Here is a 27,385-nt window from a genome sequence, read left to right as displayed (position 1 = left end):
CCCGGGGTCAGGGTTCAGGCGGTGTGCGGCAGCCATGCGGCCCCTGCATCAATATTTACTTTACCTGCATCTCTGCTCCGCACCGCCCGAACACACCGAGGCGGGAGGGACAGCTGCTCGAAACTTGTTTTGAATGCCCGCAAACAAAAACGAAGGACAGGCTGAAGAGACTGTAGGCGTGCAATGCTGAATGGCTGCTGTTATTCCACCAAGGCTGAAATCTGACAGGAGAAGCGCAAGGAGACTGCAGAAACCCTCAAAGAGCCTGGTCATTTGCAGGTGGAAGCTGTCTCCTCCTTTGCAATTCCTGGCTGAATTGGTGTCTTCTGATCTCTCCGGGGGGGTCGGAGCTGGTAAACAGGCCCCAGTATCCTCCAGGACTACCTGGAAGTGTAGCGGTGTGTTGCAGCAGCAGCTTGGATGTTGGTGTTTCAGCGTTTGGGGAGCAAACAAGCTGTTATAAACACATTTTCCAATCAAGCCTTCCACTCATTTTAATTAAAAATGAAAGTCATGAGCTGCGTTGTATGTGTGCCCGCAGGGTCTACCCGTCCCCACCCTCGTAGCCAGCTTTTGCCCCGCCCTCAGTGGCTGAGCCCCTGCTACACACCCCTCAGTCTTCCCCTCTGCCCCTGCCGCCCTGGTCAGAGATGCACATGACAAATTCATTAAAAAAACAACACTTTTTCTCTAAATGGCTGCTTCTCTGATGGTTTTATCTCCATAGCAACCGTCATATGTTTTGGTCACATGGGGGGGGGGGCTAACAGGTCTGTACAACCTTTAGAAGACCAGAGGTTTTGTGTTAACTGTGCTCACATTCCTAATATGTTCATATCGTTGGTCACATACTTTTGATCAGCTTGAGCCAAAGATTCCTGTAATAAATTTATTCAATTTTCACAATATTCTGGTAAAAAAAAAAAAGTGCGACTGATGGATGAGCACCAATTGGGATGTGCCACCGTCTACTAGCGGTTGGTTAAGTGCAGGACTGGCACACAAAAAAACCAGGGTTCGATTCCCAATGAGAGACCTTGGGCAAGACCCTTCACGGGTCTCGTCTGGGTCTCCCTGTGCCGGTCCCCAGCCCGGATCAAAAACAGCGCTGTATCATCTGTGCCCAAACCACCTGTGTGCATCACTGAAAGCTGATTCGCTGTGCCGAAAGGTGATCATCATCGCCGTCCATTATGTGAGGGTTAATGGCCGACGAAGTCTGCATTATCACATTTTAACGCACGCTGTGGAAGCAACCGTCCTGCGCACACATTTTAATCTGCATCCAGCAGCCAATCAGAATCAAGTGTTCACTCAAACCATGTTTTAAAGACCCATAAGCTTATTAATGTCTAATAACTGGATTGTTAAGGAACCTTAATATATATCATTGCCATTTAATCAAATATCGTGATTTTTCCCAGAATCTGCCCCCTACCCCCCCTCCTGTTGAGGTAATAAACAGTTTTTGAACACTGGCTAGGACTTCGCATGTTTCTGAATGACATGAACTTTTGTTATGAAAACATTTTCATCTGTTGCCGAAGCTTTTCTATGCTGATAGCTGCAGAGGTTGCTGGTTCACGCGCCGCTGTAAAACCCCGATAATGGCGCAGGAGGACGAGTGATCGATGGTCCCACCGCGACCTTTACATCCCAACTCCAGAGCGAATGAACACAGTCGTCATCAAATCCGAGCGCGGTGCCACGGTTCTCCAGGGAAGAGATGGTGAACGTTGGTGGAGAACATCAAAAGCACGGTAATGACTAACCCATATGCTATCCTATGACCCCCCCCATTCCATTGACGTGTTCTCCCTACCATGACAAAGGTGGATAAAGGTGGAAAGATTTCATGTAATCCATGGACACCAGTGAAGATCACAAATCATTGAAGAAAAAAGGTTCAGAGGACTGTCTAGTGGGTCTAGATGACCCAACTCCCAATGTTAACGTGCTTCCAAGGCACTAAACACTGGGAGTGGGGTCATCTTGAACAGCATTATTCAAAACATTGGAGCCCGGATTTGTTTTTCAAATCTTTTTTTTCTCGCTTCGTGATGACCCCACGAGAAGGCACAAGGGCTAATGACCGCTTCCACGGTGGAAGTGTAGTCAGATGAGAAGCAGATTAAAGGTTGGAAGGAAGAGACGAGTCGTGTTCTGTGTTTGGAAGCGCATCAACTTCAGGTTGGCGGAGTCGTCTGCTGAAGCTCAGACCTGCTGATGGGAATTAAAAGTTACTGTTGAAAGTCAAGTTTTCAGAGAAAAATGGCAGCGACGAGACGCCACAACTCCCAGAGAGACGTGACCCTTTTCTTATTTTAGCCGTCCGGCACTAAGGTGACCTGCTCCGTTTGGAAACAGACGACTTTAAAACCCCAGAGCGCCGAGTGTCCCTGAGCTGAGAGATGGCGTTCGTCGTCTGAAATGGTGACCTAACATCAGATTAAAGTCAGTCACACAGAAAAAGCATTTTTTGTTTTGTTTAATTCTTTTGGAGTAAACAAAAAAAGTGCCATAAACACAATTTCCTGCACTTATTTTCTTTCACATCTAAATCTTAAACTTTAAAATAAAATCATGAGAAAGTTCGTCCTGTGAAGGACAAACCCAGTGTGTAAATATGGTTTGATAAACATGAACATTTCCTCCAGTTAGACAGTAAACAAATAGGATTTTTAACATTCAAGCATTCCCAAAGAGCAGCTGCACAATTAAACATCTTTATTGGAATTGATCTGTTTCACAACATAAATAACTCGCAGTTTTACACATGAAATCACCACAAATCACGACACGAACAGCTTCACGGGGAAACACTGAGGATCATCTGGGCTGCAGCTGGACGGGCAAAGCATGTTTGGTTCAGTCGTTGGAGCGGACGTGGAGGCGGTGGCGGGGCGGACCCTCACTCATCCGCTGGGTAACGCCGGAACACGGAGCAGCTCAGCTTCGAGCCGCCACGGCTGGAGCCTGCTGCTGGTCGCCGGACTGCAGCTGTCTGCCCAGGTACTCCCTGCCAAAGAGAGTCGGCGTTACTCATCAGGTTCAGCGTCTCTGGGGCTAAGAAAAAGACTAAATGATCGGCTGCAGTGTTTTCAAAACTCGGCTGAAGGTCTTTTGATCAGTTTGTGATCCCTCTGGTCCTCAAGTGGCGAAACCAAAATCCACGGCGAGCAGCCAACCAGAGGATGTGGGAACTTCATCTACTGTGGAGGTTTTGAAGAAAAACTGCTGTTTTTAGCTTTTGAGGAGGCTTTAAACATGTTTGAATTGTTTTATAGACCGTTTCTTTCAGCGCGTGTGTTGGAGGGCTTTTATTTTGATGATTATTATGACTATTATTTATATGACGCATTCTTTTTTTTATATAGAAGGGCTCAATAAATAAAGTTGAAACTCCTGGAGGTTAACATTCAGGAATTACAGATGAATCCTCCATGAGTTTGGATCTGACCGGCGCCGCATTCCCGATCTGTTCTGGTCTGTGATTGGTCTGTTGGCAGTTTCAGGGTGCGTTCAGACGGGGAAACCCGTTTGGTCCGGACCGAGTCCTGAACCTGTTCAGGAGGACTTTCCTGTTCCAGACTAAAGCTAGTAGACAAAACCATGTGACTAGAGATCTCTTCACTCACTGGCCAGGAATTACGAGGGCGGGGCAAAGCAACTAGAGGCAGAAATCATGGAATACCATTCAAACGTCATATTTCACGCGTCTGTATCCACGTCAGGCCTTCTACTGGCTTTTCCAATCCCATTTCAATGAGTTGCCGTGTCTCATTGTTGTGGCGTTATTTTAAGAGAATTCTGCAGAGGAACTACAATGTAGCTTTCAGAGTGACGTCACAGACACAGAAAAGCCTGTTAGAAGCATTTTCAGACTGAAAACAGCCCAAATCAAGCCTAGCCTAAAGTAACAGGTCACCAGTCAGAGTCTGAGATTTGCTGACATTTGTAGTTCTTTAAAATAAAACTTAAATGAGAAAATAAAAGTCCATTTACTGGGAATCAGGGCAGCTGTTATATTTTCTTTAATTATGTTTTGGTTTAATTTGCAACAAGTCAACAAACTCAGTAAGGGAAAAACCTTCGAGAACTCCAGGTTCTATTAATATTCACACAAACAAAAATGTGCTTTTATTTATAATTTGACACATAACTTTCTAAGGAATAAAGGAAAACAAGAAACAACGGAATGATAAAAGTGGAAAAGGATCAGATTTGTTAGAGTTCAGTGTAAATCTCATGTGTTTTATGGCTGCTTGAGATAACTGCTTTTTAGTCATTAGAGCTCATTAACTCCATTGTTCAAGCAGAAGAAATGTGAGCTACAATCAACTCTGACATTCAGAAAAGCATCTGCAAATTTAACACTTGAAAATAACCTGGAAAAGCACGTTTATATACCAAAAGAAAGAAAACACCCCACACTTTAAAAATCCCTTCATCCATTAAGTTTTCCGTTTTTGATGGAAAAGACCAGAATATTTCTTTCTTAATGAAATAATGAAACTGCAATGATAAACTGGTTTCCCGCTGCCTCTGAGGCTGTAAACACATCAGAAACAAACAAAAACTAAGTGAGTCATCTTCCATCTGCGTCACCGATGTTTATTTCCCACCAAAAGGATTCGGATCTCCTGTCAAAACTGCCATGTTCTCCATAATTTGCCTTTCAGGAGCAGGTTAAACTGAACTGTGATTAATGAGCTGCGGGCTGCAGACAGGAGTGTAATAAACCTGCAGCTCAGCGAATCCGCTGGCAGCCTGGGCTCTGGAATTACAGCGCTCATTATCCCTGAACAAGTTTCAATGGAGCGCCACACTTCACTGTCCTCCCCCACCGACCCAGACGGTCGTCAGCGCCGACACTACGCCAGTGTTTTTGAAAGGTCGCCCTTTTTCTCAGCCACGATCGTCAAAGCGTCGATTTTGAGATGAGACTCTGCTTCATGGGAGCTAAAGTATCAAGGGCTCTGAAAATGAAAAAAACTTCTGTCCTAAAGAGGCATCATACTTCGTGATTTTGTTATAAAACCACTAAAACAAGAAACGGATCCCCTTTTCATCTCTTAATGCTGTTTTCAATGTTCCAAAAGGGTCTAAATTATGGCTCAAAGCTGCCATTTGGGGTAATGATCTTGTGCTCAACCTCAAAAACACAACAGAACTGGTCCAGGACTTTGGAAGACGATCCTGGACGACAGCCGCTCGTCATCCACGCCCACAGAAGACTCCTTGGGTGAGAGAAAACTGCTTGAACGAGTCCTAAATGCTGCGGAGGGGGGGGTCACTGGATGCAGCCTTCCAACCACGGACTCCCTGTATGCCGAGCGCCGCAGACGCAAGGCGAAAAGCATCCTGAAGGACAGAAACCACCCAGCTAGTGCTCGCCTCCAGTGGGTGGAGTCAGGCTACAACCTGAGGCAGCGCAGGCCGGTGAGCATCAGCGCCCGCAGAACCCGACTCTACAACGCGCCAGAATTCCAATGTGCGGCTGCTGCCATGTATCTGTGCATAAAACTGTTGACATGAAACGCACACAACTTTGTGTGTGAAGTAATACTTTGTAAGTAAAACTTATGACTACAACATTTAGATTTACCATGTCTGTTGTAAATATGACATCTTTTGTTTTCAATTGGAAATTTCCCGTGACATTCCTGTCAATCATGTCACAGGGTTAGAGGCCTACACGGGTATAAATATATATATATATATATATATATATACATGAAGTTCCAAAACACTGATTCAAAATGCAAACATGCGTACTGAGGTCATTAAACTAAAATGGAATAGTATTTATTGATGTCATCATGAGGACATGTACTCGTCACCATAGCACAAGTGAAAAAAACTAAACACACAAATCGTAACACAGCGATCTCCAGCCGCCTCCCCAGCACAGGTCAGTAGTCACCACATCTATCAGGTGTAAAGGAGCTCGTGCCCATAAAAAAAAAGGTTGATAATGAGAGAAAAATGAAACAAAATCATAAAACAGGAGCGCCAACTCGGTGCTAAAGTAGCTGGCGGCGTACTGTAGCGCCAGTAAAGAAAAGACGTTCCTTTTTACCGGCTTATGGCAATAATTTATGGTGTTATGGAGGTTGGGGACAGTTCGTCATAATATACATTGATGAAATGTTAATAAGGTAATTCTAAAATAATACTAAAGCTGTTTATAAAACAGGTTTATTTTGACGTTCCATCTCTAGTGCCAGTCAGACGCATTTTGTTGAATCAATGTTTCGTGACTCAATATTTAGCATATGCATGTACGCTTAGAAGCAACTTAAATTAGGCAGTAAATTCATTTTGCAAACAATTTTGCTATGTGAACATAATTCTAGGAAAACTGTACTATTTTCTATGAAAATGTATCATTTGGTTTTCGGAACAAACCATTTCATTTAGTTGATCTATTTATAATACTAGCAACATTTCATATCCACAAATGCAGATTTTCATCTAAAAATCCCCAATTCCATCTTTTGTTAATTGGAAATTAAAAACTATATTGAATCTGTGAAATTCTCTTCAGACCTCCCTCAGCCATCACGACCCGTGATGCTTCAGAGTTTCCTGGGTTTGGGTCATTAGAAATGACCAAAGCTGCTCTGGATCCGTTTATGTGGACCAACCGGTTCCTCCTCTGATATTTTCCACATCTCCCCCTTCGTCGTCTGCCGCAGCTTCTCTGTGATCTCCTCCTAATTGCTGACGCCGGTCTGCAAAGAGCGCGTCTCGGTGGGGAGCGTTAATGGAGACAGGTGGAAATAATTGGTGTCTCCGAGTCGCTCATGGATCCAGTGATCTGCAGCCAAGACGCTTCCCGACGTCTCTGCAGGTGCTGCACTGGAAACCATCAGCGGAGGCCAAACAGGGAGGAAGTGAACCATCTGAGTGTTTTGGTTCTCCTATGAACCCCGTTTGTGTATTCATATAAAAACTATGAATGGAATTGTAGACGTTTCAAATAAAGAAATTTCTTATGACTCAACAGCAAAAACTGCCCCCCCCCCCCCCCCACTGGCTGAGTGGTCCTACATGCCCCCTCACCCCCCCCCCCCCCCCCTTGCCCCAACCACACTGGTCAGAACGAGACGAATCCATGACAAAAAACCCTTTCTGTTGCTTTCATCACCATAGCAACCTCTTTAGTTTTTGGGCACCGGGGGGGGGGGGGGGGGAGACAGGTCTATGTCATATTTAGAAGGATATGCAAAAGCAACATTTTCAACCAAGGCTTTATTTTCAACAACACCCACATTCCTAATAGGTTGATGTATCGTTTCATTCAGCTGGAGCCAACGATTCATTCAGCATTTTCACGATCTTCAGATAAAACTAGTGCAGGGAACAAAGGAACGCCACTTTTGTGAGCTCGCCACGGCAACGCTGTTCAAAATCTACAAACCCAAAACCAACATTTTTCCAATGATGAGTTATGAGGTGATGGATCAAAATCTCAAGGAGGACTTTAAATTTGTAAAAGTTACCAAAGGAAGTTTTTTTTGTGGAGGAAAATTCAAGATTGCGCCTTTTCCTGAGGTCAACAGTCTCCAAAACATGTGGGTGGGCAATAAATCATAGAAATATAACCACAAGATAAGAAAAATTACAAGAACATATTAAAAGGGGCTGCACAGAGGCCTCACAGCAGTTAATTGGTCACTCCAAATTGTCCATAGGTGTGCATGGGTGTGTGATATGTGTGACCCTGTGACAGACCGGCGATCTGTCCAGGTGCCCCCTGCCTTCGCCCACAAGTGGTCGGGATAGGCTCCAGCAGCCCCGTGACCCCGAAAGGGACAAACGGAAGAAGATGAATGAATGAAATTAAAAGTTCAAGTTATGTCAAATTCAAGTCCGAATAAATCCTCATCTATGCTTTTATTTTGAAGTCCATTAGCAAAACAAAGAAGCTTCTAGGAAGCAGCTTCTGCTTTCTGGAAATAGTCAGGAAGTGTGAGAAAACGGGAACAAGACTTTAAAAGCAGGTTGCTTTTGAATTTTTAGCTAAACTGGTGGATTCTTTCCACTGTAGAGAACTTCAACCCAATCATTCATCACTGAAGGTTAATTGGAGGTTTCTCGGAACGACACCAGGATGGAGATGCGGCCCTCCGACACGGAGCTGATGGGCACAAAACCCCTCCTTCAAGAAAATGACCTTTCTAAGCAGTTCAAAGGGCAAAGAACGATAACAGAGCAGACGCTCATCTGTTGTTGTCATGACAGCGCGGGATAGGTACAGAAACTAACGACTTCCCAGCAGCCCGCTGAAAGTGACGGCGGCTGATCTTCACAACGTGGCGCCGCAGACTTTTAGCAGAGAAGAGCCGAGAGAAGAGACTGGGTGAGGCTTGTACCCCCCCAAAACACTGAAACCATCAACACAACAAAGAGAAGAAATGACAGAGAACGGAGTCTTGTGTCACAAAAACACAACAAGTGTCGAGTCACTGCGTCAGCGCTACGGTCACAGGGGGGGAGGGGGGGGTCGCACGAGGACAGACGAAAGTGCGATTTACCTGTCAGGGTTTGATAAACGGCTGCTGCTGCTGTTTGGTGAGTGTGACCCAAAGTCCATTTTCAGATCAAACGTCAGGTTTTTCAGGACTGGAGTTTCAAGCAGCTTCAGTCACAGATTTCATAATCTTTATTTTTACAGCTAAAGTCCTTTTCCTAGATTTTATTGTTCTATAAGTTAAATTGTGCACCACAATCCTGTCCTTTGAGATTTTATTCTTTGCTTAAAGCTCAGGTGAAAACCCTGAAACTAAGATCCACAGCTGCTCACAGAACTTTAATTGTGAGCTTTAGATTCCGGTCACACAGACATTTGGTGCTGGTTTTCTGACTAAAGCAACACAGGACTTAAAATGTAGGTAACAGAGAAAAAGGTGGATCATCTCCTGAAAAAAACCATATCAAAAACCTAGAATCTGCCGGCCAAAACATTTAAACGTTTGGATCGTGATGTCGTTTCCTGCTTTAAAACCCGGCAAAAGGAAAAACGAAGGAGCATTTCTGAAAGAACTTTGCTACATTTCTGTAAAAGCTTTCGCTTTGGAAATTAAAGGAAGTTAAATGAAATAAAAATAAGGTTTTAGGACAGGGGTCTCAAACTCAATTTACTTGGGGGCCACTGAAGGCGGGGTCTAGCTGAGGGAGGGCCGCAACTTCAACACACACACACACACACACAACTTGTGAGTGTGTGAGAGCCAATAAATGTTGTATGGAACATTCACTTTACAATTAACTATACTCTATTATTAACTGTTTTAAAACTCTCATTCAAATAAAATATTTGAATAAAAAAAATCAACGAGTAAATAAATTAGTAACACATTTCTGTTTATTCAGTCTTTTATATCTGCTGTTTTCTAATTTAAACATCCTTATTAACACAGTTCAGTTAACACTGTTGAATTATAACTATTAAACACTAAAAAATACTCCAATTCTACAGTTCTGTAAATCCATCAATGGTTCCTCTGAACACGGCTTCTCTTGTCTTTTCTTACTGATGGACACTTGGCAGCACTTCCTCCCAAACAGCTGAGACCCTCAGTGTGGATGAAGATGATTGTCAGTAAATCTGGACTGAACTTGAACTTATTGAAATGTAAGACGTCAGAGAGGATGTGCTCCCAATTCTGAGTCTGTGTTGAATGTTATTTTTTTTAACTTTACTCTTTAAACCACAAATCAGTAAAGGAGAAACAAAATTGAGTAAACATTTTTGGATTTTCTTTCTTATGACTTTTTGCACATTTAACCCCTGGTTACAAGTTATTGTAGAGCAGCCGCTCAGCCACTCCTATGTTTTTATAAAACAAACGGATGGAAATTCATGTTGGCGACACCAAATAGGTGCAGCCAAGATGCACAATCGCCATCACCCCCCCCCCCCCCCCCCCCCAGCGGATCCAGGCGAGCCCCGTTAGTTGTCACGCAAGATGTGGGACATTTATTCTCCGTAGCGACCCATCTCCTGCGGGAGCGGGATGAGTCGGCGCCGCGCGCGCCTAACTGGCGGAACCATAACCTCAGCCCTCCTCCGGGTCTGTGCGACCCAGAGAAAAGTTCAGCACTGACTGCATGGATTTAGATACGTTCTAAAAGGGAAAGTAAGGAACTCTTTAATGTGGTCCGGGGAGGGGGCTGTCAGGTTTCCTGCCTTAAATGTTCTCCTGCTTTCAAGCCCGGTCAATGTCCCGCCCCAAGAGTCATTAACTCTACTGTGATTGGTTGGTTGTCAGCTCTGCGCACAAAATTGAAAAGGTGTCATTCATACAGACTGGCGGGCCGCATTAACATTAAACTTTCATATTAAGGCGATGGCCGCAAAATATCATCTTGGGGGCCGCAAATAGCCCGCGGGCCGTGAGTTTGAGACCCCTGCTTTAGGATGAGTTACTTTATTTCCCTTTAGATACAAATATGTTTTGACACTAAAGAAAATGTATTTCTTAAATGCGGGCAGAAAAATGTTAGGTTTATGGAAGTTTCATTTTTCTATTATGATTAGGCCAAACCGTCAATAACTTCACTGTTGGAACTTCAATTAAAAAAAAGACCCATTAAGAAAAAGAAAAGACCAGGGACAGGAAGATGGAGACGGACAGGTGCTCAGACACGCCCCCGGACGAGCCCCGGACAGGCACTCGGACTGGGCGCCCGATAGACCCGGGATAAGACCCAAACAGGCCCCAGGGGGGGCCGTTGGACAGGATGCTGTCAGGTCTCAGACACGCCTTCAGTCTGGCCCCAACACAAAATATTTAAATGTCGTAATCAAAGAATCAGGATTTCCTGTAACAAAATTAATGTGTATAAAAGAGTATATAAAATAAGTGTAAATATAAAATACAAAAACAAAACTTAAATTATAAAGTCTACAATATGTAGATCTAGTGTTGCTGAAGGGTAATATTAGTAGGTGCTGGCAGCCAAAGACTGACTAACCTGTTCTGCGCTTATATAAAACTATAAACCTAATGCACATGTATAAGTGAGTTAAATAAATGTATGATGGATATTACATATTTCAGTCCTCACTAATATTATTAGCAGTGTTTGCAGAAGTGAAAGTGTCAAGCATCAAGACAGACATCCATTTGATTTCAATCATTGGAAAAATGATTCACTTTTTTCAAATTCTTGATTTGTCTGAGAGGATTTTAGTCTTTTAGTAGGATTTTCCCCCCTGTGCTGTTTAAAATGCTCTGATGTGTACATTTTATTTACGTTGCTGCATCTCCAAAACAGAAAACTCCTTCGTACTCGTCCTAGAGCTGAAGATTTCCATCTCCACAACACATTTGCCTGTCAGAACGAAGGAAACTACAACGGGAGTGTGGAGAATTTCCACATATTCTTTGACCCGTCCAGGCAGAATCATAAATCAGCCGTCAGTGAACGTGCAGTTTAGTGCGGTGAGACCTCCTCACCCTAATCAGCACAGATCTCCACTGACCTTCTGCGATCTTCACCATGTTTCCACTGAGAGTGGAGCATAATCAGCAGGAATAAATGAAGGAACGTATGGGGGCGCGCGGGCGGGCGGCCTTCAGTCATCTGTATGCAGATGGAGGCGACGGTCACCTCCACGCCGGAGCTGCTCCACGTGAAAGCTCAGAAACCGAACGGCGCTTCGCCGGGAGGAAGCTACGGACGAGTTCGTACCAGTTGTGGACCATCAGCTTCTGCACGGCCAGCAGGGCGTTGTAGCGCACGAGCTGGTCCTCGTGGTGCATGTGGTTCATCACCAGCTGCTTTCCACCCAGTTGTTCAATCACCCTGTGACGGGAGATAATGGGAGAGAGCGTTTATTCACAAAAAACAAAATGTCGTTTTCATATTATAGGTCAGGGAACGATCCATTATGGATCGTCTGCTTCGGGCCAACTGAAATGTTCTGTCTCCTAATGGATCAGAACCCCTGTGAAGGGTCATGGTGCAGTGAAAGGAAGAGGAGCTCCATAATGCTGGTTGTTAGAATAAAATACTGCCGGAGCAAAAATAAAAAAAATAATAATAGGGAAAGGAACTTAGTTCCCCGTTTATGGAGAACCGAGAACGTACTTTTAAAGAGTAAAACACTAAACCTTTCAGCCAACAAACTCATATGATCAAAGCTGTTTTATGATGATAAAGAAAGAAAGATGGTTCAAAATTATCCTTAATCATAAAAGGTTTGACATTTCAAACAGCTGCTGTGAAACCAGCTTTTCACAGTGGGATCCTAATAGATGAACTTCTGAAGAATTGGACGTTTCTGCGTTTGCTGTCGGCTCCTAAACGATGGAATCAGAGAGGTCATTCCTCCAATTTAGCGCTTTAGCATCAGCCTAGCCCTCTTTTAAACTGAGTTTATGCTTTTTATTTTACTCTATTTATGTCTCTACAATGTTTTAATTTGGTTTTATGCTTCAATCCATTATATATTTCGTTCTCCATGACTTTGGGTCTCCTTGGTTGGGGGTGGAAGGAGCTTCGTAAATAAATGATGATGAAGAATAAAAAAAAAAGAATAAAAGAAATGTGTGGTAGTGTCGTTAAAGTGCCAAGAAGACACAAGTATTACTCTAAGAAATCAAATTCATCCTTTTTCTTTCCAGTTTGATAGTTTTCTTAATTGATACACTAAACGGTCAACCAGCTAAAATAATATAAAACCAGAAAAAGAAAGGGGCTGCTTCACACCAACAGTCACGCCCACAACTCAAAGGCACATTTCTGATGAACTGCAGAGACTATGTCCCAGAAAACGACACGTCTTTTACAACTTTGGCTAAAAAAAAAGTCCTAATAATATTAAAAAGAGCGCTGGGAACACATTTAGAATATATCAGAAGATGGTGGGAGTGGAACTTCTCCATTCTTAGGCTTTTAAACTGTGAGCTTATAAAGAAACGAAGGGTAAACTTTGATGAAGCAGACACGGAGCCTCTCCTCCATCCCGCACTTTGATCCTTTTAATCTTGGTCACATAACTGTGCAACAGAGCAAACAGCCCTCCACTTAATCAATGCTATCAATTCACACATGCTCTCCTGTGATGAGCGTTGCCATGGAAACACCTTTTCCTTTTTTCTTTATAAGGGCTGTGAGTCTATTTATGCTGGGAGTCTGTCATGCCTCATGAAGAGGAACTTCAACAAAACCTTTCAACCCACAGAGAGGGAACGACTCTTAATGTGAAATTAACTCATTAAGAACAAAAATTGTACTTAACGAGCCCCCCCCCCCCCCCACTACTCATTTACATTTTGCTATTAGAAATTCTGAGTTTGTACGATACATGTCTCAATAGAGCCACAAAATTGTTGATTACATTCAGTTTTCCATGAAAATGCTTACCGTTTTCCGCGTGGATAGTGTCGCACGTATTCGCCAACGTCGTGCGCCGCCACTGCGATAACCTGAGGATCATCGGAAACCTCCAAGAGTCTCGTCAAGATCCTGTCAGAGATCAAACAAATGCAAAGGAGGCTTATTAACCTGCCTTGAATTACTCTGACAGGGATATTTTAGCCCCTTTTAGTCAGACCTTTATTTTGAAAGCTTGGTGAAAGAAACATTTTTGTAATGTAAATGTTTTGGTGGGGGGGAAAGCAGGCACTCTCAGAAAAATTTACTCCAAAACTGAAGAGATGACCTTAAAAAGTCGGATATGTTCAATCTGAGGTGTGGGTGGGAAGAAAGAGACAAGAGAAAGGAAGACAAATAAGCTCAAGATGATGATTGATGTTATTACAAGGACACGGATGGGAATAAAAGACGGCAAGTCCACTTTTTAGTGAAAGTCAACAAGCACGGCAGTGTGAGTTTTAATTAAAAAAACAACCTTCAAGTTTAAACTCTTGTTTTTTTTAATTTTGCCATCTTTTTTGTATATAAAATATCCTTTAGTAGATGTGTTGAGTAATAAACATCAACCTCAGACCAACCCTCTTCAAATACGGTTTTCCTTTCTAGACAAAACCATTTCTTTTCAAAATAAATCATGTTGGCCATCCTTTATTTTGAAAATCCATAAATGATCCTAGAACAGCATCACACTAAAATATTTTAGAAATCCATAAATGTATCAACAGAAACCTGGCATTGCTTTCTCATAGGTAAATCCCTCAATCAACAGAACGACAGAAGAGAAAAAATGATATTTTGGATTTTAGTTATTTTTGAAATCAAGTAAAAGACAAAAAAATAAAATAAAAAAAAGCTCCTGTTCTGTGTTTTCCATTAGACATAAACGTACTTTCCCCTCAAATCACTGACAGAAAGTGCAGTGTTTAATATTCTCTTGATTTAATCTGCTTTTTAAGAGAATAAAAGAACGAGTGTCTCCAGGAAACTAAGTATGAAAGGGTTAATGTCAGAAAGAAAAGCTCAGATTTATATTGAAAGTGTTTTTTAAACTTTATATGGACAGATTTTTCAGCAGTTTCAGGGAACTAATGTCAATTAAATCACAGTATACTGAAAATGAAAGGTTTTAGAATGAAACGCAGGAGGAAGGGGTTTCATTCACAGCTGACATTTCCTTTCCTTTGATTGGAGAACAAAACCCAGGAGACTTTAGGAAGGATTCTGGTCAAAAGACAGAATTTATGCCTCAAATCGTCCTCGTTTACTTGAAGTTTGTTACATTTATACATGAAGCGATTACATTCTGCCCAATAAATGATAATAATATTCTGGGCTGATTTGTGCTTTAAGATCAACTAAAGGATTTTAGTTTTTTTGCTATTTTTTTACTGAGACCATTACCTTTACAGCCCATGACTGCTTTAGACACTTTTTAGGTTAACAGCTGGAAAAATAAGAATAAAATTCAGTTTTGTTTTAACAAAATCCTTTTTTATTAATCATTTTGTTTCATTTTCAAAGTGTCTGTAATAAATTGCCTCTGTAAAAGAAAAGTGAGAAAGGCTCAAGATCTTTTTTCTATTTGTAAACCAAAAAAACAGCTTGAATATTTGTTTTCGTGCCGAGTTCCTTCTTTTACAGGAGAAATGTGAATTTCGGCTTTTATTGCCAAAAGATCTCCTCGTCGTTTTCATTTGGCCCTTTCTCCTTTTCATTGTTCTGCTGACTGGAAGTCTTTTATTTTTGCGGAGCTGCCACTTCCTGCCATTATTGTCATGTTGAGCTTCCACTGGCATTAATGGGTTTACCACGACTGACGCCGTATGAGGGGGCGGAGCTTGATCATTTGTTCTAATGATGAACCAGCACTGAAATGGTCAATGCTTGTTTTGGATTAAAAGTCACACCTAAAGGAGTAAATTATGACTATTGAAGGACTGTCAGCATAGGAAAAAAGTTGTTAATTTTTAGAATAATTATTGAATATTTTTTCAATATTAATTTTTCAAGAACTCATAATTTAATATCAGTTTTTTTTTTACATTTGATTTTGGTTTCAAAACATACATTTTATTATCTAACAGTAAATAATCTGTGTAGATTCTCTTATCTATATTTATGTACACATGATTTCAAGACATTTGAAAATACTGTGAAAATGTTGTAAAGAAAAAGGGAAATAATAGAAGCAATGCAGAATATTCTGTCTTACTTGAGGAGTTCGTAATTTTTCTCATTCAGCCGCACAGCATTTTCTCTCCAGAACTTCTCCGACTTGTGGACGGGACTCCATTCCAGCCGGCCCGACTTCAGCTCAGAGCTGTACTCGTCAAAGGAGCTGTGAGGGAAAACAGGGAAACAAAAACCACCAGCGAAGGGCAGAGATGAGAGACGGTCCATCAAAAATACACCCGTTAAAAACATTCACGTTTTCAGTCTATTTATCCCTTGTGCCATCTTGTGGGGTCCAGATGACCCCATTCCCAATGTTTACGTGCCTCCAAGGCACGTTAACATTGGGAATGGTTGGGTCAGAGTTGGGTCATCTGGACCCCACAAGATCGCACAAGGGTTAGAGATTCATAAAAATAATCTCCCCTCATGGGGACAGAGTTTGCTTCCTTAGCATGACAGCACTGTGCTCTTCATGATGTTCAAAACAAAAGAGGGTGTTATCCCCCCATTCATGTTTCCATAGCATCATAGACTACTGTATATCCGTCATAGAATCGAATGTACTAGATTTCACCCACAGGACTCTAAACAGTGAAAATGAAGCCGGCAGAATGTGCTCAACAAGGTGCTGAAAAAGGGGGTTGGACAAAGTAAATGTTGAGTTGACCTATTGGTCCACCCACCTGCCAATCAAAAACAGTCACTATATGATTGCAGACATTTGATATTTAATAAGTAAAACAACTTCCTTTTTTTTTTTCTCAAAAAGAATCCATAAATTATTCCTTAGCTATTATCATGACGACAGAAAGGAGCATTTTAGGTTAAACATTAAGAGGCGTGGCCAGAGCTCCAGCAGAGGATGGTTTGGTCCGGACTCTGGAGATCCTTGGGTTTCATTAGTGATGGCAGTGTGAGGAAGCCAGGAAGTAGAGATGTTTAATGTTTAAGTTCAACTTAAACATTGAGAAAAAGGTAAAGAAAAAAAAAAAGACAGATTGAGATGGTTTGGCGATGTTCAGAGGAGGAAGACATGTTAAGATGAATCAGATGTCAGAGGAGACGAGACTAAGGTTCAGGACGTATTTGCTGATCATTAACACACCAATACGGTACACCTGCACAGGTGGATGATGAGCTGTCCCTAACAGCAGTACCTCAGATCCTGCACGCTCTCTCCCAGACTCTCCAGCAGGAACTTGATGTCCTCCGTGATGTCCTCGTCGTCGTACTTCTGCTGCTCCAGGTTCTCCAGCTGCTTCAGGACTTTGCACTGAATCATAGCCAGAGCATATTCCTGCCGAGTCTCCCTCTCTGCAGACTTCTCTAGAAGATTCTGGAAACGGAGTGAAGACTGCCATCACAATCCATTCAATGCAAAATACTCCATCTACCCTCCTGTTATGCTCTGGGTCTAATGGACTCATTTAGAAATTTGAAAATCGGAAAACAACAGAGAAAAAAAAGAAGACAAAGAAAAACATATATGTTTTTCCCCTTTGACTTATTGAATCAACATATTAAAAAAATGCTTCATTCAGTTGAGTTATTTGAAATTCAAATAGAGACAAACATTAGAAACAAACTTAAACAGAAGAGTTAAAGGGGACTAAATAAATACAAAACGGAAAATGTGCGTCTTTCTTATTTTAAATATAGGAAACTGAATCCTGAAGGCAATAAATAAATTTTAAAAAATTCCGTAAACACAAGCAAAAATAAGGTTTAATTGTAGCGACTGTTTAAAGAGACCGTTAGGTTAATCGTGTATGGAGAGAAATTAGACTCAGTCGGATTTGTGCGTGCGTAATTCTTGATTTGTGCGTAAATTAGGATTTGTGTGTGATTTGTTACTCACATAATACATTTTGTGTATAAGTTAAAAAAATATAAAATGAAAAAAATACAAAATGCAATTTACGTATGCACAAATTAAGATTACAACAGCTTGAAACTACTTACACACACACATCTTAAAAAAACACGCACAAATCCCTTGTTACGCACACACGAAGCCAAAGTTACGCACGGATCTACCGTGAGACTGTTTTCACGTCTCACAAATTCGTCCGTAAGTGCTGCGTTTAAATACCAGTGGAATGCTCGGTCATTAGAATTTTCCAGCCTTCCCTTCTAAACGTATTTCCTTCAGTGGGTGTAGCAGGGCTTTAAAAAACTTTAAAGGAAAGTAAAAATTATTATCTGAGAATATGACGTTCACTTTTAATATATATATTAAAAGTATATTATTCTCAGCAGTGGCGGTTCTACACTAACTTACTCCCTGGGCGAGTAACCCCACAGGCGCCCCCCCCCCCCCGCACCGCACACATACAAAATTTGACAACATCCTGTTGTGTTCCCTATCTTCTTTTTAGCAATTTTACATAAAAAAATGCATGCATTTTCTAGACTCGTATTACAGGGGGGTCAAACTCAGTCAAACACGCTTAGGGTTTTTGGCCGAAGAAGATAAACATTTACTGAACACACTAAAGCTAAACTTTTAAACCTTTTAAACTGAACTTTTTGAACATAAATATGAATAAAAACAGGAACACAAGTTAACTTAAACCCTAAATAACTTGTAATACTTAGCTCTCCATAGAAATATATTCTGTCAAAATTATACAAATATGAACATGCTGCAGAATAAAACAAAGAAAGCCTGGAAATATTAATAAGAAATTACAATTCAAATATTTCCGTTTTTTTTTGCTCTTTTATCATTTTTTAGAGCATTTTTTTAAGCTGGACTCCTGCTTCATTTTTAGCAATAATTTCTTAATGTGTGACGTCCTGAGTGAGTCTTTGTGAAACATATCAGAGGGATTAGATCTAAAAAAAAAACGTATTGTTTTTAATATGTTTATGTCTTATAGAACATAAAAGACTAAATCATAGAATTCATCAGTGGGATTACTCCAAAAATATTTGGCATTTCCCTAAATTTGTGCAACACCAACAGTAGAAATCCTCCAAAGAAACTCAATCCATAAAAAATGGTCTGCACCCAGCACCCCTGTTACGGTTTCTGTTTCTTTGCCCCTGTGGTTTGTTTCCTTTTTGTTCTGGCATGATTTGAGTTTAACTTCCTGTTTTATTTTGTAGGGTTTCCTGTTTCGTTTTTGTTGTGAGTTTTACTTTGGTTCCCCATCCTTCCTGATTGTGTTCACCTGTGTCTCGGTTGTCTGTATGTATTTAAGTCTTGTCATTCCCTTTCTCCTGGGCTGGTCCATAGTATGTTAGTCTGCTCTCCCCGTTTCGAGTGTTTAGTGTTTCTAGCCTCCCGTCTGCAGTGGTTTTGGTTTTGCGTCCTTAGTTTTGTTTATTAAAGCCCCCGCCTCCTCTCGCTCTCTGCGCCTGGGTGCTTCCTCCCTTCTCCCCCCGTAACAATCCCTCCCCCTCCCCTTCCCTCTGAGGGGAGGGGGAGGGTCTCTATGACGGAAGGCACAGCTGCGGCCCAGAGTTGATTGTCAGATAGAAAATTCTCCCAATCACCTCTTAGCGTGATTCAGCCAGCCACCGGCGAGTTGCGCCCCCCTCTCGAGTTTTTGGACTTATGCTCCAAAGACTACCGCAAAGAGGTGTGGCCGCAAGCATCTTGCAGCAGAGGGCGGTGGTCACGCGTGCGTCGGTTCTGCTGTGTCAGAGCAAAGAATTATGGGAAATAATCCCCATTGCCTGCTTTTGTTGAAATTGGGTTGAGCACGGGTGTTTGTTCTGCCTAATTCCTTTTCATGTGCCTGTTTTATGTTGTTTCACTCTGAGTTATTTCATTTTTTTTTTTTTTTTTTTTTTTTTTTTGCACCATAAGTGTGAAGAGGAAACAGGATGAAGACATTCTTAAGAGTCTGATGTTTCAATTTAAAAGTGTGAAGTGTCGGCAGCTGAAGCAATTTCAAATTAAAAGCGCAAAGCTTCCTCCTAGAATAAAGTAGCCTCTTTGAATATAGTTGCACAGCATCGGGCACGGCAAATGCCGCCCCCTATGAAGTGCCGCCCTGGGCGACCGCCCACATCGCCCATATCAAAAACCGCCACTGATTCTCAGAGACACCGAATTGATACAAAATGCGTAATAGGAACGACCAGTAGGGGGCACTGTTTTTTTTTCTTCCGGAAAAAACAAAGGCAGTCAGACTGAGAGAGTCACGGGAAGAATGGCGGCCCATCTCGGTGGTCAACGCCCCGAAGTAAGTAGCCTCTATGTTCAACACTAACGTCTACTGTCTTCATGTATTGATTGAGTCATTGTCTGGATACGTTTAGAAGGGAAGGCTGGAAAATTCTAATGACCGAGCATTCCACTGGTATTTAAACGCAGCACTTACGGACGAATTTGTGAGACGTGAAAACAGTCTCACGGTAGATCCGTGCGTAACTTTGGCTTTGTGTGTGCGTAACAAGGGATTCGTGCGTGTTTTTTTAAGATGTGTGTGTGTAAGTAGTTTCAAGCTGTTGTAATCTTAATTTGTGCATACGTAAATTGCATTTTGTATTTTTTTCATTTTATATTTTTTTAACTTATACACAAAACGTATTATGTGAGTAACAAATCACGCACAAATCCAAATTTATGCACAAATCCTAATTTACGCACGCACAAAGCAAGAATATGCATACACAAATCCTAATTTACGCACAAATGCCCTTAGATGCGAAGGGGGGTCTAAGGGCAGGGATGCCAGTATAGCTTAGTTTGTTAGTTCATTTTAGTATTTTTCTATTGAACTCTTTGTATTCGTGATCCTTTTGATTTCATGTTTTACTTCAAAGCCCATCGAGACGACTGGTGTTGTGATTTTGGGCTATACAAATAAAATTGAATTGAATTGAATTGAACAAATCAAGAATCACGCACGCACAAATCCGACTGAGTCTAATTTCTCTCCATAATCGTGGGGCTGAAAATGTTTAACGCTCATTTTACAAAACATTAGAAATGTACAATAACTGTTGTTTTTTTCTTTCTACGTTTACCACAAAGTTGCCGTATTAATGTCTAAGAAGTCTCTTCTAGATTCTGGGCTTGGCTTAAATAAGTAAAACTCTCCATGATGTTACCGTGATTTAAAATAGGGTCACATTTTCAAGGTTTATAGGTGTAGAAATGCATTTATTTAAGATCTGAGTGTTCTTTAGGGTTTTTTTTGTAAGTACTGAGGTGTGAAATGTATTTTTTCAGATTCAGGTCAGCTGTCGAGAGCGTCAGAGCGAGCCAGGAGACGTGCTATAGAAGCCATTTGTGAACAGCAGATATGGAAAAGTCTGACACCATAATGGAGTAAAAATGCGCACGCTGAGAAAAGTGGTTTCGGCTGCAGGGATGAGGGAGAAACTCACACTTTGACTCAACTCTAAAGACGCCACGGACACATATTAAACATGTTTTTAAATCACCTCATCCAAAAATGATAATTTATCGCTAAAAATAATAAAGGAAATGACGCCCACTTTTGAAGACTTCAGCAAATGACATTAAAAAAAAAAAAGCAAAGAATATGAATGAGAGCTACAATATGATGAAGGGCGTCCAGATGGTGTGGATAATTTAAGTCACTTAGCTATTCCCATGTGGTGAGGAGCATCGTTTGCATAATTAGGACATTTGGGATAGGCAACAACATGATCGAGTAAAACAGTTTTAAAGAAGAAATTGTGGAAAACCCAGAGGTTTCTTGATCTGTCAAACTAAACAAATGCTTCGGTGTAACTCCTCTTCCTCGTCAAAGATTCAGAACAGGTAAAAAAGTCGCTCAGAGTCTCCGTTCGCTGCTCGATATGAATCCTCTTTAATGAGGGAGCAGCAAACACTTTTCATGCATAAAATCTGGAGACCACCAGCCCTGCAGCCCAAAAGACAGTCAAGGACAGTCCGCTGCACGCACAAGTCTCCTGGTGCAGGTCACAGAGTCAATGACAGACACCCGCTCAACCAAAGCCTGAACTACTGCGTCTGGAAATCAGCCGCCTCATGTTTCAAACATGTAATCAGGGGCATTCATCTCAGCGCTGAGCCGAGAGCCAGGCCGCCGAGGCTGTCTGGTGGTTTGGGACGGACGCAGCTTCACCCCGAACCCCAAACGTTTCCTCAAAGCAGAAACGCAAAGGTTTAAGATGAAGCTTTACTGAGCTACTTAGAAGCTTAGTACTCTCTGATCCAAATAAAGGGTGCAAGAGGAAAGGAATTAAACCACCTATTATCATGCCAAATCAACTGTTTGAGCTTTTAAATGTATTATCGTGTTAATTCCTCACTATAAACAACCCCAAAGTGATTTTTTAATCACGCATTTTTTGAGTTTTCCCTCTTAAATTCTGCTCTGAGCATCAGTCCCTCCCAAGTCCCAACCCACGAAAGCGTCACATTGTGACATCACAAAGTAAGGAACCGCCCCTTCCAGGAAGAGTCCGCTGCCAGTTCTGCCCCCAGGCTAACAGACACACCCACTTTCTCCATGGAGCTAGCGCCGATCGACTAAATGCTTTCCTATTCTATGCACAATGTTCACATCCATCTTTGCAAAACTTTGAATGATGTTTGTTTTCGTGGATAAAACGCAGACACGTTGCCCAGGCCGGCTCACAAAATTGGGTGGCGTCCATAAGGAGAGGAAGGCGGAGCCTCAGAGATGGAGGGTACGAAAATGAGCTGCAAAAATAACTCATATTTCATTTTTAAAAATTATTGTTTAGTGTGCCAATGATGATATATACACATGGTGTTCTCCCTACCATGACAAAGGTGGAAAGATTTCATGTAATCCATGGACACCAGTGAAGATCACAAATCATTGAAGAAAAAAGGTTCAGAACACTGTCTAGTGGGTCTAGATGACCCAACTCCCAACGTTAAAGTGCCTAGGATAGCACAAGGGTTACATGGATATATTTTACTCTGAAAGGTTAGAGAGCCTTTAAAGCTGGCAAATAACCTCATAATCTCATTTTTGCAGATATTTAGCGAGTGCAGCAGATGTCTCAATCCTTCAGTCTGTGTCCTTAAAAAGAACAGTTTAACGCTTCATAGTGGATCTTTGGCGATTCATTCAACTTTGTCAGTATTTCATTACGAGACATAAACACAGACTCAGAAACAAACTTGGCTCACATGTTCTGAGCAAAACCAGCAGGAATACCCAACACCAGGGGTCTACAGCCGTCAACACCTAAAGCCTTAGTCCCATGCAGCCGTGGAGGGGTTGACGCGTCCCTGTAAGCATGCTCCTAGAAATAAACGTGGACGTGGATGTATCCACCTGCAAACCGATTAATAATTGGCAAAAACTAACTAAAGAAAGAAATGAACAAAGTTGACCAAAAACAAAAAAGATATTTTTGTGAAAAATGCTAACGCTGGGTATCAAACCAGCGAGCTTCAGCACCAAGGGTTTCTCTTTGGAATATCTTGAAAAGTTCAAGGACTTCAAGGACCAAAAGTCACAGCTGGAAAACGCTGAACATTTGAATAGTTGAATGGCTGAAATAGCTCAACAATTGGAGAAGGACTTAAGCGCCAAAAATGGCAGAAAATACTAGAATAAAGAAAGAGAAACAGGAAAACAAAGACGTGAATGTTATATAGCATTCAACCAAATAGTTATAACTCATGACGGAGGTTCATGACTTCCTTTCAAAATAAAAGGCGTCCCATAAAACATAGGATCATCTCACTGCAGCAAATGTGGTAGTAGGTAATGTCAACAATGATTTAAAAAACAACAAATATACACAGTGTATTTGATTGTTGTTGGTGCATCTCAGTAAGAATTTTGGAAATCTAACAAACTAAAATGTATTCAAAGCTAATTAAATGACCCTGACCTTATTTTGGATGGAATACTGGAGCACTCTGGGTAATGTAGTCTGACAGAGTGAAACTCTCTGTGCTTAAACAGTCTGTGAAGGAGTTCCGGCCCTTTCCCGGAATATGTTTTGACGGGATTAACTTAACATTTCCAAGCGTTTATGAAGTTGATTCTTCTAAATGGGTTCCTTTTAACGCTGGTGTTGCTGCAGATGATCCGTATAAAAAAGCACTCTCGAAATAGACTTTGATTGATCGATAATACTCTTGCACACATGGGATTGATGGGAGGCATTCATCATCCACTGGTGTGGCGGGAACGGATGCAGGGAGCGTGGTAGCGAGCACACGGAAACCATGGCAACACATGTGGGATAAAAGTCTCAGATCTCTCTGTGTAAAACGTGTCACTAAAGGCGCTGAAAACAAAACGTGAGCCGTTTCCCACTGACCCTGAAGGCGGCGAGGATGATGCGAGTGACCTTCTCCTTGACGGACTCCTGCAGGATGTCGGACAGGGCCGGAACCACATTGTAGCGTCTCAGCTGCTCACAGAGCTGAGGACTGAAGGCCAGCAGCCAGACGCAGAAGACCATCTGGTACTGGAGCTGGAAGCCACACTTGTTGCTCAGGACTGCCGTGATGCTTCAGGAGGGGAAGATATCCAAAGGAATAACACAGATTTTACAGTTCTGCATCAACCTGTCACCTGTTCATTCCGGCTGATTCCTCTTAGGACGCAAAAACTGTGGAGGACATTTGTGTGCCAACACCCAAGTCTGACTCGTGTGTTTGTAAATGCCGCTGTTCAAGACAAAAGCGTGAATCTTCAGCTGTAATTTCCTCCCAAAGGAAGCAATAAAGCTTTCAAGTTTGGTCCGAAGAAAGGGTTCAGGCGAGCAAACGTTACTAAGAGTACACCAATTATTATTAATAGTATTCTAATTAAGTATTGCATTAATATTTAACCTTGTTATAAAATAAATACACATTTAACCAAAGCAATAAATTTGGGTACAAAATAAGGAAATATCTACATTTATATGAAAAATACGGCTTTATTAAAGGAGGAAGTTGATTAAATAAAACGCTGTCGCCAACATAGATTCTCTTTAAAGACCCACTGATGCGAAATCTGTTTTTGGAGTTCTGGTGGCATTTTTCTGATGATGGAGGACATGTATGAAGATAATTAAGCTTAAAACTGTATTTCTTTATTCAAATCTTTGTGAATCAGGAGCAGACAAAACAAAATGCTGCAGGGAAAAGAGCTTATTTGTGACAGAAATACACTGGGCGGGGCCACAAGCTCAATGCTCTGAGCTCTCAGCAATGAGATAAGGGGGGGGTGGGCTTACTCCGCCCCAATGGCCCCGCCCACAACTCGGAGCTGAATTTCTAATGAACCCCTGCCACTCTGCAGAAACTATGTCCTAGAAAACAACGGGTTTTTTCTTAGATGTTGCTTATAGGAACAGCATAATCTCTCAATGATGAGTAGATGAAGAAAACTGGAAAACATCCTCACAGATGATTTATTTATGAGATGTGATCCATCCTGATCAGGGCAGGAATTTATGGTAAAACAGTCTAGAAATGACAGTTTACATTCTAGGTTGCAAATACCATCTTTTTCAAAAGGCACTTTTTTCATTTGCTCCCGATTCTCAACGATTTGAACAAAGAAATGCTCAGAAATACAATTTTAAAATCAGAATTCTTCATATATGTCCTCCATCATTAGAAAAAAGCCACAAGAACAGCAAAAACAGAGTTTTCATCGGAGTGGGTCTTTAAGCGGCAGAAAAAAGAAACATTTAGAAAGATGTGTTTGGAGGAGACGACATTCTTTAAACTTAAAAATACGCGTTTTTAAAGTTTCTCTAATGTTCCTTCTAAGCGCCACTCCTTACCAGTTGACTCCGTCAGCTTCCACCCAGGCAAACCTGTATTCATTCACCCTCAGCATCAGCTGCAGGCATCCAGCCACACACTGCACATACTGAGAGCTCTGCAAAAGACAGATGCAAGTTCACACGGGAAAGGACCTCTGCGATGAAGAACAGGACAGCAAGCAGAAAACGTCAGTATGGTTTGGTTACTGAGCAGATGGAGAGGGATCGGTCCAAACGCTGCATCACCTTGGTGAATCAAACCTGAGGCAGTGCACATGCAGTCTATCAGAAACACATGCCAGAGACAACACGACAGCAGGGGAAAGTGTCCATCACACCTGAGCGGAACAATGGCATGTGGAATTAGAGTGGAGGAAGCTGACAGGAGGAAAAAGATCATGTTATTTGGTTAATTGAAAAGAAGGCTGAATAGAAAGCAAAAGGTCCAGCGGCAGTGGAGACAGGAGCGGTAATTACCTGGTGAGAATGCAGGGAAGAGGGAAATTATGTTATTGTATAGCTTTCAAGGACGACTTCCTGAGCGGCTCTCAGAATAATTGTGCTTTCGCTCGGCAAAGCAGGGTGTATAAGATGGAGGAATGCTTGCTGCAGTGCAAATGTGGTTTCAATTTGCTCGGCTTCCATTAAAGGGCCGAGGAAGGCCGCTCGTCATGCGTTCAGCTTTACGAAGACTCTGCTTCTGGCATGCAATCTTCACTTGTTGGTTTAGGACCAACCAGAGGGGGCCAGCACCATGCTGCCTAGATGAGGACTGCTCTCTATATTGGCTCAATCATACTGCCAGCCAGCTAAAAATGATCTAGGATGGGACAGGAAAAGAAAAGGACAGAAAAGACGGGAGGTTCCAGCGCCTGCTGCTCGCACAAACCCAGTGGTTTTCTGGTTTTCCGCTTTGGGGAACGCTGAAGGCGCCAGACTGAGATGAAAAACTGAAGGTGTGCTTCCCTCATACTCACATCACTGGGGGAAATAGTTCCTGCTCCTGTTTCGTGACCTGAACCATGTAGATTCTAACAAGAGATAAGGATAAAGAAACAAAAAAATACAAAGTTCTTTACAATCCTCTGAGTTGGGCTGCAGTGGTAAAGCACCATCCTGTGTTTGCTGTAAATCTGACCAACATGCATTTATGAATCCTTGCCTGTCTGTGGAGGAGAGATGATAACAATTTTTGAGAAGTAGTTTTAGAAAAAACACTTTAAATGTGAAGAACGCTTGAAAAAGCAGACACAAATCGGACTCTATAAAGAGTCGTTTCTGTTTAATTCAGCAGGCAGCATCAATATGCAACAGTGGGCCTCAAAGGAATTTAAAAAAAAGAATCAATATTAGCTATTTTGTCATCCCACTCTTTAAAGCATTCATCTGCTGAAACTAAGCCACTCCTACAGAGCAGCTGCTGCTCGACCATCTCAAGGTCTGACTTTCAGACAGCAGTTCCTGGAACCCAAACAACAGACTACGATCCATTAAAAATGTCAAAAGAGAATAATTTCAAAGCTTAAAGCTGTAAAATTATGAATACATTTAGACCCTTTTAAGACAAAAACGTCAAGAGTTTAGTGTTGCTGTCAGAGAATCTTTATGGAGGCAGATTTATACATATTTCAAGCCAAAATCTTTGCTTTTTAGAAAATGTTTGATCTATAAAATGATGAGAATTTGTCAAATTCCCCCAAAAACTGGTTAAAAAAAATCATTAAAACTAAAGGAAATTTCTGGGGAGAGGATAACTAATGAAATGTAATCATTAATATATTTTTCTTTAAAATAATTATTTGCATTTTACTTAATTTTTCTAAGGAAAATAAATGCTTTTGAACCACTTTTAATGCAAGAATTTAAAAAAACAAAAACAAATGTAAGCATCAATAATCTCCTTTGAAATTTTAAAACCAAACTATGAAATAATGCAAATTTTAAACGTGTGAATCAAAACCATATCAGTAGTGTGGAAGTAATAACCCACCCTTAAAATTCACAATATACTTGATGAAGTGGTAAAAAAACAAATTCATCCAACATAAAGCTCCAATGAATAAAGTGGATGTGTTGGTTTCTCATATGTCATTTTAAGATCAAAGCCTCT

General features: G+C 41.5%; 1 protein-coding gene across 4 annotated transcripts in view; it reads right to left on the bottom strand.

Annotated features, from left to right (window-relative positions):
* Positions 1 to 2,710: 2,710 nt before the first annotated feature.
* atp6v1h (ATPase H+ transporting V1 subunit H) overlaps positions 2,711 to 27,385 on the bottom strand; it is a 30,854-nt gene continuing 6,179 nt past the window's right edge. The window contains exons 7-14 of one of the 4 annotated variants that reach the window (XM_004079441.4): positions 26,253 to 26,306; positions 25,294 to 25,391; positions 23,833 to 24,025; positions 16,728 to 16,906; positions 15,608 to 15,733; positions 13,384 to 13,485; positions 11,707 to 11,820; positions 2,711 to 3,019 (exon numbers count right to left, since the gene is read on the bottom strand). In XM_004079441.4, the coding sequence (XP_004079489.1) occupies positions 2,950 to 3,019; positions 11,707 to 11,820; positions 13,384 to 13,485; positions 15,608 to 15,733; positions 16,728 to 16,906; positions 23,833 to 24,025; positions 25,294 to 25,391; positions 26,253 to 26,306 (936 nt within the window). In that variant the 3' untranslated portion in view covers positions 2,711 to 2,949. The remainder of the gene's footprint in view (positions 3,020 to 11,706; positions 11,821 to 13,383; positions 13,486 to 15,607; positions 15,734 to 16,727; positions 16,907 to 23,832; positions 24,026 to 25,293; positions 25,392 to 26,252; positions 26,307 to 27,385) is intronic. The other 3 variants (XM_020711219.2, XM_011487061.3, XM_020711220.1) reach the window with 3 other exon arrangements.

The sequence above is a fragment of the Oryzias latipes genome, chromosome 17, assembly GCF_002234675.1.
Source record: "Oryzias latipes chromosome 17, ASM223467v1".
Classification (NCBI taxonomy): Eukaryota; Metazoa; Chordata; class Actinopteri; order Beloniformes; family Adrianichthyidae; genus Oryzias; species Oryzias latipes.
This window is presented reverse-complemented; position numbering and strand designations above follow the sequence as displayed.